Source organism: Papio anubis, chromosome 19 (assembly GCF_008728515.1).
Source record: "Papio anubis isolate 15944 chromosome 19, Panubis1.0, whole genome shotgun sequence".
Taxonomy (NCBI): domain Eukaryota; kingdom Metazoa; phylum Chordata; class Mammalia; order Primates; family Cercopithecidae; genus Papio; species Papio anubis.
The window spans coordinates 45568695-45587367 of record NC_044994.1 but is presented as its reverse complement, the minus strand read 5'-3'; the positions used below and the strand labels follow the sequence as shown (position 1 = coordinate 45587367).

At 38.1% G+C, this 18673-nt stretch overlaps 1 protein-coding gene across 5 annotated transcripts in view; it reads right to left on the bottom strand.

The window, feature by feature from the left end:
• The window catches only part of DCC (DCC netrin 1 receptor), a 1226567-nt gene that overhangs the window by 62889 nt on the left and 1145005 nt on the right, over window positions 1-18673 (bottom strand). For all 5 annotated transcript variants that reach the window (XM_017951762.3, XM_017951759.3, XM_017951760.3 and 2 more), the window contains exons 24-25: window positions 17312-17538; window positions 10154-10270 (exon numbers count right to left, since the gene is read on the bottom strand). In XM_017951762.3, coding sequence (XP_017807251.1) covers window positions 10154-10270; window positions 17312-17538 — 344 coding nt within the window. The remainder of the gene's footprint in view (window positions 1-10153; window positions 10271-17311; window positions 17539-18673) is intronic.

The following is an 18673-nucleotide window of genomic DNA, read 5'->3' as shown; positions in this document are numbered from 1 at the left end:
ATCTCCTGCCTGTGCTGTCAGCTGGCATGTTTCTCATGAGCCTCAGCTAATTTAGCTGTGAAGAATGCTTGGGGGTAAGGAGTGGCATATGCCATATAATATTTTCAACCAAAAAGTATAATCTTAGACAAATAAGAAGATTCTGCCTTCCCATGAAATTAAATACGTTTTCTCTGTGAGCTTTAAGAGCCAAAACAACTTCAGATAACTTATGTTTTATCTGTTAATTAACATTTTATAGCACATAGTAAAAAATGTCAAGGAAGAAAGAAAATAACAATCATAGGAATAATGATTCCTCAATGAAATAGCAACGATCTTTATATATGTGACTAGAAATCTGAACAATGCTATGGCTTTAGTTTATGCAAGGCTTGATGCCCCAGCAAATATAAATAATTGCAAATGGGGCCATTATAAATTTATGTACTCTCCTGAATGAAATCATAACACTGCCAAGATACAGATATACCATTTTTAAACATAGTTATCTATGGCCTTATCAATCACCTCAGATGCAAAGGGCTATTTTATCAAAAAGTTTAAGTATTTATTTGGACCAGGCATGCAGGGTCACACCTGTACTCCCAACACTTTGGGAAGCAGAGGCAGGAGGATCACTTGAGTCCAGGAGTTTGAGACCAGCCTGGGCAACATGGTGAAACCTCGTCTCTTCAAAAAATACGAAAACTAGCTGGGCATGTTGGCTTGTGTCTGCAGTCCCATCTACTCAGGAGGCCGAGGCAGGAAGATTGCTTGAGCCCAGGAGGTGGAGGTTACAGTGAACAGGTATTGTACCACTGCACTGCAGCTGGGCAACAGAGTGAGACTCTGACTCAAAAAAATAAAAAATATTTTAAAATCAACTATGTTTGTATGTTAAAATAATTTTCTTTCATTGGATACAGTTTCACCAACAAACAGCTTGTAGATAACAATGAATGCAGTGTGACCAAGTTACTTAAAAATATATATATTCTATTGTCTTTTTTCTCATTGAATTATAATATACATAGGAAAAATTGAGAATATGCTAAATACAGTGCTTAATGTTTTTCCAGAGTGAAATGCCTGGCATCTGTCATCCAGAACAAGAAATAACACATTATGAGAAGCTGCCCTATAGTACCTTCTGGTCCAGTAATCCACTTCCATCAAAAGTAACTGTCCTCCTGAATTTTAACCCTGTATAGTCTGTTTCCATGATCCTGATAAAGACATACCCAAGACTCGGCAATTTACAAAAAAAAAAAAAAAAAAAGAGGTTTACTGGACTTACACTTCCACGTGGCTGGGAAGGTCTCACAATCATGGCAGAAGGCAAAAGGCATATCTCACATGGCGGCAGACAAGAGAAGACAACTTGTGCAAGGAGACTCCCATTTTTAAAATCATCAGATCTTGTGAGACTTATTCACTATCATGAGAACAGCACAGGAAAAACCTGGCCCCAAAATTCAGTTACCTCTTGCTGGGTCACTCCCACAACACATGGGAATTCAAGATGAGATTTGGGTGGGGACACAGCCAAACCATATAATTCTGCCCCTGGCCCCTCCCAAATCTAATGTTCTCACATTTAAAAACTAATCTTGCCTTTCCAATGGTCCCCCAAAGTCTTAACTCATTTCAGCATTAACTCAAAAGTCCATAGCCCAACATCTCATATGAGACAAGGCAAGTCCTTTCCACCTATTAGCCTGTAAAATCAAAAGTAAGTTAGGTACTTCATATATAAAATGGGGTTACAGGCATTGGGTATATACAGGCATTCCAAATGGGATAAATTAGCTAAAAGAAAGGGGCTACAGGTCCCATGAAAGTCCAAAATTCAGCAGGGCAGTCAAATCTTAAAGCTCCAAAATGATCCCCTCTGACTCCTTGTCTCACATTCAGGTCACGCTGATGCAAGAGGTAGGTTCCCACGGTCTTGGGCATCTCCATCCCTGTGGCTCTGCAGGGTACAGCCTCCCTTCTGGCTGCTTTCATGAGCTGGCATTGAGTGTCTGCAGCTCTTCCAGGTGCACAGTGCAAGCTGTCAGTGGATCTACCATTCTGGAGTCTGGAGGATGGTGGCCCTCTTCTCACAACCCCACTAGATAGTGACCCAGTAGGGACTCTGTGTGGGGGCTCTGACCCCACATCTCCCTTCTGCACTGCCCTAGTAGAGAGTCTCCATGAGAGCCCCACCCCTGCAGCAAAATTCTGCCTGGACATCCAGGCATTTCCATACATCCTCTGAAATCCAGGCAGAGGTTCCCAAACCCCAGTTCTTGACTTCTGTGCACTGGAAGGCTCAACATCACATGGAAGCTGCCAAGGCTTGAGGGTTGCACCCTTTGAAGCCATGACTGAGCTCTATGTTGGCTCCTTTCAGCCACAGCTGGAGCAGCTAGGACACAGGGCACCACGTCCATAGGCTGCACACAGCTCACAGATCCTGGGCCTGGTCCATGAAACCACTTTTTCCTCCTAGGCCTCCAGGCCTGTGATGTGAGGGGCTGCTGTGAAGACTTCTGACATGCCCTGGAGACGTTTTCCCCATTGTCTTGTGGATTAACATTCAGCTCCTCGTTGATTATGCAAATTTCTGCCGCCAGCTTCAATTTCTTCTCACAAAATGGGATTTTCTTTTCTACTGTATTGTCAGGGGGCAAATTTTCTGAATTTTTATTCTCTGCTTCCCTTGTAAAACTGAATGCCTTTAATAGCACCCAAGTCACATCTTAAATGCTTTATTGCTTAGAAATTTCTTCTGCCAGATACCCTAAATAATCTCTCTCAAGTTCAAAGTTCCAAAAATCTCTAGGCCAGGGGCAAAATGCCACCAGTCTTTTTGCTAAAACATAACCAGAGTCACCTTTGCTCCAGTTTCCAACAAGTTCCTCATCTCCATCTGAGACTACCTCAGACTGGATTTCATTGTCCGTATCATTATCAGTATTTTGGCCAAAGCCATTCAACAAGTCTCTAGGAAGTTCCAAACTTTCTCACCTTTTCCTATCTTCTTCTGAGCCCTCCAAACTATTCCAATCTCTAGCTGTTACTGAGCTCCAAAGTCACGTCCACATTTTCGAGTATCTTTTCAGCAATGCCCCACTCCTGGTACCAATTTACTGTATTAGTCCATTTTCACACTGCTGATAAACGCACACCTGAGACTAAGCAATTCACAAAAGAGCTTTATTGGACTTACAGTTCCATGTGACTGAGGAGACCTTACAATTGTGGCAGAAGGAGAAAGGCACATCTCACATGGCAGCAGAGAAGAGAAGAGAGCTTGTTCACAGAGACTCCCATTTTAAAAACCATCAGATCTTGTGAGACATAGTCATTATCACAAGAATAACACAGGAAAGACCTGCCCCATGATTCAATTACCTCCCACTGGGACCTTCCCACAAGACATGGGAATTCAAGATGAGATTTCGGTGGGCACACAGCCAAACCGTATTAACTCCCATGGATTATTTTACTCATTTTCTAATTTTACATAAATTGAATCATATAGATGCATCAGGTTTCTGTATTGCAATTTTACACCTGTGAGATTCTCCATATTGTTTTGTATAATTTTAGTTTATTTTTATTGCTGCATCGTACTCCACTATATGAACACACTATAATATGTTCATCTATTGTAATGAAGATGTGATAATGACAAATAGCCCACATTATTACATGCACCTGTTGGCTAACATTTTATATATTTCCATTGAGTATATATCCAAGAGTAGAATATTTCTAGGAATGGAATTGTTGAATCATAATATCCTTATAAAAACTATTTGATGGTTTAAAACCATGTATGTGTTGTTATCTGATAATTACAAAAATTAACAACAATTAATTTCTGGTAATTTTATGGGTTCCATTCATGTAGAGTAAGACACTAAGAGTGAGAGAAGATTTGTTATTTTAGGCATACAAAAACTCTGAACTCAAGATGACAATATGAAGCAATACATTAGAGTAGATAGATCAAGCAGAGGTTTCAAGTTCAGACTCTCAGAGCCTCAGCTTCCACGTTTAGACAATGGAGACAGCACCTTCAGAAAATCTTTTTGAAAAATAAAGGGATATGAATAATTTAGGAGATAAAAGCCATATTTATCTTTGGAAAAGCAGTATACCGTAGAGGCTCTGAGGTTGTCCAAGTATCCTAGAAGAAGTTGCTTAAGCTGTCTGAATTGCTGTTTCCCATGTGTAAAATCAGGATAATCTTAACACATGATAATATTGTGAGGATTAAATGAAAATAATTAGCAATGTATTTACCAAGTGAATAATATTAAATTTTTTCATACTTGTTAGATATCTTTCTCTTTCTTTCTAAGCCTATTATTTCCTTTTCTGTTTAATGAAAACAAGTTTAAGTGCTCTTAATACATCAGACAATTTTGTTAGATGACATTCTATTTATAACTGACGAAAAAAGAGCCTGCCAAACGTCGATGTGTTACAAACATAAGGAAGGCATTTTAATAATACATTTATTTGTTTTTTCATTCATTGGACAGATATTTAGCAAGCACCAATTTTGTGCTAGGTACTAAACAATAAAATGTGTGAATATGAAGATGAATTAGATATATTACATCCTTATCATGAACTAATTCACAAGCTGTTAGAGGAGGGAAGATTTGGACTTGAAAGCCTAAGCATATAAGGCAGTATTGTGTGTAATAAATGCTATATTGTGCTACAAGAACATGTTATTCAAATATATAAAAGGGAGTCATTATTTCTAGATGGAGTAATCAGAAAAGCATTTGTAAGAGCATCAATATCTACTCTGGTCTTTGAAGGATACATAAAACTTCTTAGGTTGAGCTATCCACTGAGTCATTTCAAAAGGAAAGAAATATGTAAAGGGAAAAAAAAACAGATGAAGGACAGTGCATATTTGTAGATCAGCAATGAGTCTACCTTAGCATAAGTCTGAGTACATATAAGGATAGAGTAACAGAAATCTAGATTCCAATATGATACGCTAAAAACATTTAAAGGTTTTCAAAAATGTTTGTCTTGTTTTGTTTTTCTTGGCAGAAAGTGGGAGCCACTGGAGAAATGTATGGGATGGAATGCCATGTTTAACTTGTTTTAGGAAGAAATCTGGCAAGCAGGATGCCTAAGAATCTGGAAGATGCTAGAGCCAGAAAGACTTAGCTAGGAAGCTGTCTTGGTAGTTTAGAGGTGAAGTCACAAAGAAGACATAAAAGAGTTGAGAATGGGAGGATAGCCAGGGATTCAAAGATACTGTGAAAGAAAATGCAATGGCATATGGGAACTTATTATATGAGGAAGCTACTTCTAATTAGATGGGATAGGAAAGCTCCACAGATTTTAAAGTACAATAATTTTTGAGAAGAAAGCAATACATGATTGGCACAGATAGAACTTAGTTATTAATACAAGAGGAAAGCAGCTAGAGGGAAAAAAAAGGCAACTAAGTGCACAGTATCTTTCTCAGTAGTGAAAGGTATAAAAGAAAAAGGACAATAGCTTCACAGGGTATGACAGCTAGGAGCATAATGATTAAGAAAGCTGAACTCTGAAATCAGAACTTCTGGGTCCAAATTCTGGCTATAGCACGTACTAGCTGTGTGACTGCCAGCTAGTTACTTAAACTCTCCAAGCCTTTCTTCTCTCACTAGTAAATGAGAGAACCTAACAATGAGAAGCATAATAATAGGGCTTACTACATGACTTGAACAGTTGGCATTCATTATAAATGCCATGTAAGTTTTTGCATTTATTATAGTAAAATTGAGAGAAGATGTAATGGAGCATAGGGAGGATGTGGCCTATGGTAGATAAAAAGAAACAACTATGAATTTATTCATTTGACTAAATGGTATTGACTGTGTGCCTATCATGTGCCAGGTGCTGTTCTGGGTATTTGGGACACAAAATGACCAAAATAGGCAAAATCCTTGCCCCTATAAAGATTATATTAAAAAACAGGAGGCAAATAAATAACAAACACAAAACCACAAATAGAATAGTGTAATGCATTAATAAAGAAAAATGAAGCATAATAGAAAAGTAGGGAGTGACCAGAGATGCTATGTTAGGCAATGGTCACGGAAGACTTGCTTAAGAAGTTGGCAGTTGAATGGAGACCTGAAAGAAATGGGGGATAAGACATGTAAATATCTACAAAAAGAGATTCCAGACAAAGACTACAGCAAGTGCAGAGTCCTTGAACTGAGATGTGCCTATTATCCAAGGAACACAGATGAAGGTTATGTGATTGTAATGAATTACAGAAAGGAGCAATAGGAGATAAAGTGAGGGATAAACCCAGAGACTAAATCACATGGGACCTTGTAGGACATTAGTGGATTTTGTTTCTACATGTGATGGAAGTCACAGAGGAACAATATTATCTAATTTACATATTGAGAGACAGCTGTGTAGACAATTAACTGTAAGGGCAAAAGCTAATGAAGATTAATGGGTACAAAAAATAGAAAGAATGAATAAGACCTACTATTTGATAGCACAATAGGGTGACTGTAGTCAATAATAACTTAATTGTACATTTAAAAATAACTAAGAGTATAATTGGATTTTTTTTTAACAAAAATGATAAACACTTGCATGGATGGATAACACATTCTCCACGATGTGATTACTACATATTGCATGCTTGTATCAAAACATCTTATGTACCCCATAAATATATACACCTACTATGTACCCACAAAAATTATGAATAGTTTTTTTTTTTCCAAAAAGCTAAAGAAGAGGCTAGTTACACGCTTATTGCTGTAGTCTAGTAATCTGTAAGAGATGATGGTAGCTTGGATAAGGGCAAAACAGTGAAGATGGAAAAGAGTGGTCAAATTTGGGAAATGTTTTGAAAACAATAATTTGGTGAAAGATTGAATTTAGGGTATAAGGAAATCAGAATAAAGAGGCATGAAACTAGAGTTTCTGAACAGAGTAAGTTGATTAATATAATCTGGCTCTGTGTCCCCACCCAAATCTCATCTCGAATTGTATTTCCCCCTGTGACAAGACAGGGACAAAGTGGGAGGTGACTGACTCATTGAGGCAGTTCCCCCCATGCTCCTCATGATGGTGAGTGAGTTCTCATGAGATCTGGTGGTTTTATAAGGGGCTTTTCTCCCTTCGTTCTCTCTCTCTCTCTTTCCTGCTGGCTTGTGAAGAAGGTACTTGTCTCTTCTTCACCTTCCACCATGATTCTGAGTTTCACGAGGCCTCCCCATCCATGCGCAACTGTTAGTCAATTAAACCTCCTTTGTTTTTGAATTACTGAGTCTCAGGTAGTATCTTTATAGCAGTGTAAAAATGGACTAATACAGTAAATTGGTACCACAAAGAGTGTGGCACTAATATAAAGATAATCTGAAAATGTGGACGTGACTTTGGAACTGGGTAATGGTCAGAGATTGGAACAATTTGGAGGGCTAAGAAGAAGACAGGAAGATGTGGGAAAGTTTGGAATTGCCTAGAGACTTGATGAACAGTTTTGACCAAAATGCTTGTAGTGACACGGACAATGAAGCCCAGGCTGAGGTGTCCCCAGATGGCGATGAGGAAATTATTGGGAAATGGAGCAAAGGAGACTCTTTCTATGCTTTAGCAAAGAGACTGGTGGCATTTTGTCCTTGCCCTAGAGATCCTGCCTCAGGATAATGTCAACCAGGATTCATTAGCATTTTAATAATATTTAAGGCCACTGATACTAGATGACATTATCTAAGAAGCAGGTGTAGGGAGAAAAGAGAGGATGCCTGAAGACTGACCCTTGGGGCATTCTCTGACTCTTAGATATCAGGAAGAAGAAGAGAAATAAGTGAAGGATACTGAGGAGGAGCAGTCAGAAGGGTAGGAAGAAAACCAGGGGCATCTAGTACACTACATGCCAAAGTGAGAAAGTGTTTCAGGGAAATAAGTGAGAACCTATGCCAGTTGTTTCTGAGAGTCTGTGACTTGACTGTTGAATTTGATAATGTGGAGATTATTGATAACCTTGGCAATCATGGATTCAGTGGAGAGTGACTGTAAAAATCTTATTAAAACTAATAAGAAAGCTTAGAAAGAGAAGAAAGTTAGTACAGATAATTTTAAAATTTTTTCAGTAAATATGGTTTTAATTGGAGGTGGAAGTGGCATTGAGTGTTACAAAACAGGAGTTATGAGATAATATTAATATTTGTGTGTTTACTGCAGTGATAAATAAGGAAGAAAAACTGACAATGCAGGAAAGGGAAGGGGTAATTACAGAAGAGTCCCTAAATGGGTGAGGGGGGATTTCAACAAGATACTCAGAGAGCAGCACTAACAGATCAATTAGATTTGATGGAAGGACAAGGATACCACTTTCTGAATGCATTTTTCTCCCTAAGATTTTTTGCTAAGAATAGGGAAAGAAGGATATATTGAAATCTGAAAAGTAAGAATACATATAAGACATTCATCTTGTAAAGTGTAATTATGAACCACTAGAGAAATACAGTGTCATTTTCAAATAGTGAGAGCTCACCTTGGACTTCTGATCATAAATACTCAGTAAGCAGGCTGTATGTTTTTCTCCAGATACATTTCGCTATTAGGGAAAGGGGTAAGAATTGGGGAGCTGCTTATTTAACCAGGTTTTTTTTTCAGGTGAGTAAGATGGGGAAGGAGGATAAAGGGAGATGAGACTGAAAATAAGTGACTATAAAACCTAAGTTGAGCTTGCAGATAAATGAGGACACAAGGTGGATGAAGGATGGGAGGAAATGGCAGAGTTGATGGATTGGAGGTCCTGGTGGGATTGAAGACTTGATGGCAAGGGGGCAATAAAGTAAGTGAGCAGGTAGCAAATAAGGTAACAGGAACTGACATTTTGTACTGGTTTGATTTGGTGTGACATGGAATTTATGAATTAAAGTGGGAAGGAATCAATATCTTTGCAGGTAACATAGAGGAACTAACCATCTAGAGTATCAGATGGATTATCTGCACAAATACTGTAATTACCAAGACTGAGCATAGAAGTAATTGGAAAGGAAGTGATTCCCAGATAATAATATCTTCAGTGAATGTGGGAGGATGACAGAAAACTTCAACAAGGGAGGTGTAGTAAGTGGGTGTCTGTCAACATCTGCTTTAAAGGAGCTGGATTGGCCGGGCGCAGTGGCTCAAGCCTGTAATCCCAGCACTTTGGGAGGCCGAGACGGGCGGATCACGAGGTCAGGAGATCGACACCATCCTGGCTAATACGGTGAAACCCCGTCTTTACTAAAAAATACAAAAAACTAGCCGGGCGAGGTGGCGGGCGCCTGTAGTCCCAGCTACACGGGAGGCTGAGGCAGGAGAATGGCATAAACCTGGGAGTCGGAGCTTGCAGTGAGCTGAGATCCGGCCACTGCACTCCAGCCCGGGCGACAGAGCAAGACTCCGTCTCAAAAAATAAATAAATAAATAAATAAATAAATAAATAAATAAGCTGGATTATTTAAGTGTGAGAATTAGACACATTAAAAAGTTTATTTAAAAAGCTATGGAGGATGGGCACAGTAGCTTATGCCTATATTCCCAGCACTTTGGGAGGCTGAAGAAGACAGATCACATGAGGTCAGGAGCTAGAGATCAGCTTGGCCAACATGGTAAAACCCTGTCTGTACTAATAATACAAAAATTAGCTGGGCATGGTTGTGCACACCTGTAGTTCTAGCTTCTTGGAAGACTGAGGCATGAGAATCGCTTGAAATCTGGGAGGTGGAAGTTGCAGTGAGCCAAGATCATGCCACTGCACTCCAACCTGGGCAACACAGCAAGATTCTGTCTCAAAAAGTAAATAAATAAACTATGGAGATGATTATTGGAATAAGATCAATAATATTAAAATATATATCAGCTCTTTTTTGTAAATTCGTATATTTTACAAACAATACCTTAAATATATAACCATCTGTTTGCCAACAGATTATTTGATTGTATACAAAAAAATACAGTAACAGAATGAAGACTTAGACTTCAAATTATTAATGATGTGGTTTTAGGCATTCCTCATTTCCATTTGCCCAGAAAGTTCAGGGAAAATTCTAATTACTTTTGGTAATTTGATGTTTTATAGAAAAGATACATATAGAAAGCATTTCATCTCTTCATTGTGGCATCAATATTGACTCACCAGGATTGTTGGACTGGGCATCCATGGGAATCATGAGCTTGGCCCGGGGGGCTCGGCGTGCAGCCAGTGACCTCTCCAGAGTGGACATAGAGCTCCCTGCTTCCTCAGTGTCTTGACCTAAAAAATATACACTCCTGAGAAACATGCCCTCTTCAAGAATGCAACACTTTACATAATTTCTAGCAGCCATTCCAATGCCTTTTTAGTCTTACAGATGTTTTCTATGATGATATCTGCCTTCTTGTTACCTGAATATATTTCACTGTACAAATCTTAATGAAATTAACCATAAACTCTAAACTCATTGCACACAATAAACCATTATTTATATTTTGATGCTTATAATTTTTGCATATGTTTATATATGTGAAAGTGGGAGGGCATACGTTAATATATTTTTTAAAAATGACATTATACATACTTTTTGTAACCTGCTTTAAAAGGTAACACAAAAATATTTCTCTGTTAATAAGTTAGTATAATTTTTAATAGCTATGTAATATTCCACTATATTAATTTACTATAATTCATTCAACTAACACTTTAAGCCCAACCATATTAAATTTTATTACAAAAAACCCACAAGAAATAAACTACATTCTTCAAATAAGAGCAGACATATTTACATAAATTTATTAGGATTCCATAAAATGTCATACTAAAGAGTCTCTAAAAATTAGAAAAATGGATATATGCAGATTTGAAGTTAATTATAATACATATTAGAAAAACTGAAGTTCTGAATAGTATATGTTCCCATTTGTGTAGTATGCATATAAAACCATATTGTGACATACACCTCTATGTGTATATGAATATATATATGTATAAATACACACTTATATCTATGTAATAAGATTATACACAAAATTTTTAATGTTGTGTTTCCTTTTGCAAAAGGGAATAGGAATTTGGGATGGGGAAGAGGCAAACATACGTTTTACCATTTTGGGTACTTACTATTTTTTGAAACGTTTTTTTTTTTTTTTTATTTTTTATCACATGCATGCATTTTTTTAAAAAATTAACAGCATAATTAATACAATTTAAAATAAAAAATTATACTGGGAGAAGCTTCAACATAGGTGAAGTCATGGAAGCTTCCAAAATTGAACTATGTCCACACACCCTACAAAAACTACACAGAATCATATAAAACAGATTGCAAACCTGGCCAGGCATGGTGGCTCACGCCTGTAATCCTACAACTTTGGGAAGCTGAGGTGGGAGGATCACTGGAGGTCAGGAGTTCGAGACTAACCTGGCCAAAATGGTGAAACTCCATCTCTACTAAAAATACCAAAATGAGCTGGGTGTGATGGTGGCTCCCTGTAGTTCCAGCTACCCAGGAGGCTGAGGCAGAAGAATCACTTGAACTCAGGAGGCGGAGGTTGCAATGAGCTGAGACTGCGCCACTGCACTCCAGCCTCAGTGACAGAGAGAGACTCAGTCTCAAAAATAAAAATAATAAAAAATGAACTATGCAAATATTATTCCTTCAGCAGAATCACAAAACAGAAAAGAAGATACATTTCAAATTTCCTGTAAGTACAAAGAGAAATAATACTTTCTAGCAAAGCTATTTCTCAAGCTATAGCCACAAAGTCTTGGTGAAAAGCTGGCTATCTGGAAAGTCTGTATAGAAGAGAGAAGAGGGGAATAAGGATCACAAGATTGACCAGAAACCATCTACCAAGGAAGTACACCCTAATGGTAAAAATATTGAAAAAGTTTCCTAGGAGACCAGAGCATTTAAAAGTGTGTGGGTTTTAAAATGGCAACCACTGCGTGTGTAGCTCATGCCTGTGATTGCAGCTGTTACAGAGGCCAAGGCAGGAGACTGTTTTGAGACCAGTCTGGGCAACAGAGTGAGACCCCATCTCTGAAAAGGAAATAAACTAAAAGAAATAAAATGGCAACTTTACAAAAGCATCGCTTTGGCCAGGCATGGTGGTTCATGCCTGTATTCCCAGCACTTTGGGAGGCCTAGGCGGGCAGATCATGAGGTCAGGAGATCGAGACCATCCTGGCTAACATGGTGAAACCCTGTCTCTACTAAAAATACAAAAAATCAGCCAGGAGTGGTGGCGTGTGCCTGTAGTCCCAGCTACTCAGGAGACTGAGGCAGGAGAATCGTTTAAACACGGGAGGCGGAGGTTGCAGTGAGCCAAGGTTGCACTACTGCACTCCAGCCTGGGCAACAGAGCGAGACGCCATCTCCAAATTAATTAATTAATTAATTTTAAAAGAGAAGAAAAGCAGCACTTTTTGGGAAAAATTATAGTGTCCAAAGAGTCAATAAAAGAGGAAAAAGAGTGTGAAACTAAAAATATTTAAAGAATTATGGGCCAATATTTCCAAAATTTGACAAAAGACATAAATAAACGTTACAGTTTCAAGAAATTCAGCAACCCCAAAACAGGATAAAACCAAAGAAATCCACACCAGACACATCACAGTTCAGCTTCTTAAAACTAAAGACAAGAACAACAAAAAATATTGGAAGTAGTGAGAGGTAAACAACTCGTATGTGTAAAACAATTCAAAAGACAGCAGATTTCTCATCAGTAATCACGAAGGCCAGAAGTATCTAACACATTTTTCAAGTGCTAAAAGAGAACTGCCAAACCAGAGTTGGATTTAACAATATCTAACAAAAATATACTTCAAGAATGAAAGTGAAATCAAGTCATTGTCCAATGAAGGAAAATGAAGAGAATTTGTCTCAAGCAAATAAACCATAAAAAAATAGGTAATGGAATTTCTCTAAACAGACAGGAAGTAGTAAGAGGAATCTCAGATAATCAAAAAGAATGAACAGAAAGAGTGAAAATATCAATTAAATACAACAGACTTTCCTCCTCTTTAATTTTCAAAATTATGTTTGACAGTAGGAGAAAACATTAAAACACTATATAATGTGCTTCTCCTCGCCACCCAAAAAATGTAACTCTAGATCCAACCAGTTTTCTTTTTCTTTTCTTTTATGTTTTTTTTTTTTTTTTTTTTTTTTTTCAGATGGAGTTTCACTCTTGTCGCCCAGGCTGGAGTGCAGTGGTGCAATATCGGCTCACCGCAACCTCTGCCTCCCAGGTTCAAGCGATTCTCCTGCCTCAGCCTCCCGAGTAGCTGGGATTACAAGCATGTACCACCACGCCTGGCTAATTTTGTATTTTTACTAGAGAGGGTTCTCCATGTTGGTCAGGGTCATCTCAAGCTCCCAACCTCAGGTGATCTGCCCACCTCGGCCTCCCAAAGTGCTGGGATTACAGGTGTGAGCCACCGCTTCTGGCGGTAACATCGTTATGAAATAAGTCATCTGATATTGTTGGGTGTCTGTGTGTGGGGTTTCAGTTTTGTATTTTTTTTCATTCTAAGAATAGACTGCTCTTGATATTACATGAGTTCATTGAAAACTTAAACAAAATTATTTTCCTTTTACTTTCTTTGAAGCATAAATTTTTTGGTAGTAACACTTTGTGATTTGTCTCATAAACTTGCCACCTGACATTATTTACCATTGGTACAAATGAGGTTGGGAAAGTTAAATACAGGATTTAATAGACATGTATATAAATCAAAGTAACTAATAAAAAGTTAAGTGTTCAATCAAATTGCCCATTTGGCGTTATGTAGCTCTTTTATAGATATTATTCACTGAGTTGAACATTTTTAAAAATTGAATACTATCAAATGCCATATGCTGAAATTTACCTGTTCATTATTCCAAAGTGAAAGTAAGAAACAAATCCTGTGGTGTTGCTGTAGTGAAATTATACTAGGATAAATTCATTTCAAGAAAGTAAATTCTATTTATAAGTCCTAGAGATCAAACAGACCTGAACTCTTGCGTTTCTTTACTGTAAACTTTTAAGAAAATAATTTTGAAATCTGCTAGATGTAGAAGAGATATATCATGAAGCAATGACTTATCATCTTAATTCCTAGATATTTTAGTGGGATCCTATATTTTTGTGGTTAGAGAATGAAGTAGGTTTTGTTTAAGCCACTTGCATACCAGCAGTAGGGAAGAATGAGTAAAATAAAAAATTAACTCTCAATAATATTAGTTGTTGTTTACATAGCAATTGCTTGTTTCAGTTCTCTTTTCATAGCTAAAGTATGAATACTGTAAATTAATTTCTGGTTGTATCCAAAAAACTAATTTCATGGGCACAAAACAAGATAAGTGCTTACTTAAAAGTATTACGTGAGTTAATTGAAACTGGATTAACAAAACATGAATTTTGGAGTCAGATTTTGGTCCTGGCTGTGGCCCTAGCTCTTAAGTCTAAGCACATTATTTAACCTTTCTCAACTTTGGTTACTTCATTTACTATACGAAAAGAATGTTACAGCATCTACCTCAAAGTATTTTGTGAAGATTAGGCAAAATAATGTGCAAAAGTCCTAATCATAGAATTTAACATACAGTAATCTCTCCTTACATAGTTATTGCCTACTCTGGAATCCCATTGTTAAATATAATGTTTCTTGGTAATGCTGTGCACTTATGTTGAATTTTGTTCTTTTAAGCAGGAGAGAAGAATACTTAATTTAACATGAAGTATAACTTGCAGGACTTTGAGGATTACTTTCCTGTTATTACAAAATTGGCAATGAGGTCCTCAAATTGAGGACAAACAGGCATAAGTACCCTTTTATTCTAAAGAAAACAGTCATCATTTGGGATTAAACCTTCCCCCAGGACTTATTAAGAGACATCAACTTAATGTCATCTCAGTATATAAAAGACGAAAGGAAAAGGTTAGAAGGATGTGTCTTAGAAGTCATTGGCAAAACCTCCTTAGGTCAGAGAGGCAATTCTATCCCTTCCAGTAGGAGGTGGAGGTGTTCTCCCCTTCCTGATATCCAGTCAAGAACAAAGCTAGAAGAAGAATCACTTGTAAAATATGGAGGTTCCTGCAAAAGGGATTTTTCTGTCACTCCCCAGGTGAAAGCCTGTTTAGGCAGCGGACTTGGTATTCTACCCTGAGTCTATCAAAGCAGAGGAAAAAGTAATTGAAGAGAGCAAGGTTTAGAGAGGTTCAGTGGTAGAGTACAAGCTCTCTCACCATTGGGCCTGGCAAGGATATAGGAGATTCTTGTGGGCCAAGTGGGCGTGTGAAAAGTCGGCTGGGCTTGAGTCCCCTTGCTGGAATTTCCCAGAGGCCTCATGAGGGAAGAGGAAGAGCTGTGCTAGGTGGTAAGCCTGGACTTGATGTCTCCCATTATGGAACTGGGCCCGGTGTACAAGGCCCCACAAAGCAGCGGTTACCAACCTTTTTGGTACCATGGACCAGTTTCATGGAAGACAATTTTTTCATGGACCTGGGGGCAGGGGGCAGAGTATGGTTTCAGGATGATTCAAGCATATTACTTTTACTATGCACTTTATTTCTATTATTATTACATTTTAATATATAATGGAATAATTATACAACTCACCAGGAGAACACCAGCTTGTTTTCCTGCAACTAGATGGTCCCATTTGGGGGTGATGGGAGACAGTGACAGATCATCAGGCATTAGATTCTCATAAGGAGCCTGCAACCTAGATCCCTCACATGCGTAGTTCATAATAGGGTTCATGCTCCTATAAGAATCCAATGCTGCTGCTGGTCTGACAGGAGGCGGAGCTCAGGAAGTAATGGAAGTGATAAGCAATGGCTGTAAATGCAGATGAAGCTTTGCTCTTTTGCCCGTTGCTCACCTCCTGCTGTGTGACCCAGTTCCTAATAGGCCATGAACCAGTACTGGTCCATGGTCCAGGGGTTGAGTACCCCTGCCATAAAGAAGTCATACTTCTGTTTCATAACAGACCCAGAATTTGGATACCACCTAGGGGTTAGCCCATGTGTCCACAAAAGCTGTGAAGAACTTCAAATTGTCCTTTCTTCTCTTTCTCCTCCCCTCCCCTCTTCACTCCATCCCTCTTCTCTCACATGCTCAGGAAAAGTGGAGAGGAGGGGAAAATATGTAAGGGTGTTTCTGAAACAGACTTTGTTCCCGCTTCTTCTCAACCCCACCACTCCATTTCACTCCAATGTACTGGAGGGTTGAGAAAACAAATTCTTCCCCAGTCCCCAGAGCCAAATATCTAGCTGGGCATGAGAAAGGAGAATCTTTAGTTAAATTTCAGATTATAGTTTTCAATGGAACTAGACTGTTCTTCAATAACTGAAGTGACAAGGAAATTAAAGATGCCTAAGACATCATTTAAGAGTTTGAAAAGAAATATTCAACAATCCAGGGTTAACAATTAATATTTGTATGTCTTGTTTATGCAATTCTGAGCTGACAGAGTCCAGTAAACCAGTAACACATTCAAATAATTCACTTTAAAAACAGCAGCTCCTCATTCTATAATCACATCATGAGTAGACCAAGGGATTTTTTGATGAGAGTATTTGGTTGATGATTCCCATAAGTACTTAGATAATATGAAGACCCAGAGAAAGTGAACTATCTTACAATCATTTTCCAGTGTTCTTACTTATCCCTGGACACCAGTGATTGTTCTGCACCAGTTCATTGAACAGTAGGCTTTTTTTTTCTTTTTTTCAGATCCCTGTGTATAACAACATAGTTTTCAGACAGAATCCCATCAAACTAGTCTGGGAATCACATAAGGTGACTATATGTGGATGACAGTTGATTTCCATAGTAACCAAGGTCAAAGTAACAGAATATTCAGTGTTTTGTACTTCAAGTGCCCTGATGTAATTTTTAAAACAGGGACTTGACAGCAAATTTAGAATTAACTTTCAATTATCTATAGAAATAAGGAACTGGAAAATGTACAGATGGCTTCAAATTGTATTGCCTCAACAAAACATTTGTTTAACAATTAACAAAAAGCAATCAATCCATTTAGGATTCAAATTTCTGTATTTCCCAACTGTCCTACTTCCAACCTTAGAAAGTTCAAGAATTATTAAAATTATAAAAGAATTATTAAAATTATATCAAGCCACAGGATGATGAAGAAAGACATATAATTGGTTAATCAAATTTATATTAGATTCTTTTAACTATTGATAAATGACCCATAATGACATGCAAATTAGTGGGGAAGACATTTCCATAAAATGAGTGAAAAACTCCCTTGGGTTCAGAATGGTATGTTTTCCCTAATGCCAGTGAAAAGGTAATTACCTGAATGAGAGGTGCTTTTGCTTCCCAGTTGGGTTTCTGACTGGCTGTGGCTGACTGGTGTGAGGTCTTGGCAACTTTGGATGGGAGAGTCCCTTCCTGCAGGGTCAGTGCCAGATGGCTTTTCAATATTTTTCATCTCCATTTCTTCATGATGGATCCAAAGATCAGGGGGTCGGAGGTCCTTCTGGCTGCCCTTCCTTTTGCCAGCACTGTGGGTGGCCCGTTTCCTATGGAACAAAGTTAGAAGGCAAATGTGAGAGCCTCTATTCAATGGCACTTCCTCTCTTTCATCAGTCAATTCAAGTTAGAAGCAGAAAAAGAAACAAAGGGACTCGCAGAATGAGCCTTGTGAAACCCAGGAATTGGCAGACTTGTCTTGGCTGCCTTTCCTCTCCCCTGCCTGGAGCTTCACCACATTATAAAAGATGCAGTGCTGAATCCCCAAGGCCTCGGCTGCCTGGCAGAGAGCTCCTCACTCCAGCTTCAGTGGCTGCAGATTCATGCAAAGGTGACAATGGGTTAGATGGAGCCATATGCCAATCTTTGGAGCTAGGCATAAGGTACCTGACGGCAACATCTGTTTAGGAGATAAATGAGGGAGTTTCTGTGAAAGGGCAAATGGAAATAAAAAGGCCAGAATTTATGCCAATACCTAAGATGAGAGCTTAGAAGAAAGTCTATACCTCAGCTGTATAATTTAATGTGCAACTGGGAAACTTGTTATTTGAAAACAAAAGCCTGCATGAGGACATTCTTAGGAGACTAAAACACTTTTGCCTTGGCATCACTGAGTGTCCAGATTCAAACACAGTGAGATACATCCTTTGAAAGGAGAAGAACACAGTTTGGAAAAGTATTTCACATGGTTCTTATTTGCTTCAATAAAGCTTTAACAACCATAAATATATTTTTTGGGGTGATAATCTCTTCTTGAGGCTAGTGAGATTAAATGTTCCCTGTGTGATAAATAAAGTAACACAATGTTCATGTTAGTCCTGCAGCAGGGGGTCAGTAAACTATGGTTTGCAAGCCAAATCTGCCCACAGCCTAGTTTGGTAAATAAAGTTTTATTGGAACATGGCCAAGCTCAATTATTTTTGCACTGCAATGGAAGAATTGAATAGTTGTGACAGATACTATATGGCTCAAAAATCCTAAACAATGTATTATTTGGTCCTTTTCAGAAATAGTTTTTGACCCTTTCCCTCATTTTATAACTGTTAAATCTCTACTTGTAACTTCTATTTCTTTTAAAATAATAACACCTCTTGAAAGAAATAATGCAAACTGTTAAAATCTAGTTTTGACAGCAGACCAGAGAAGCATCTACTTCCCAATTCCTTAATTTGCAGTGAACAGTTT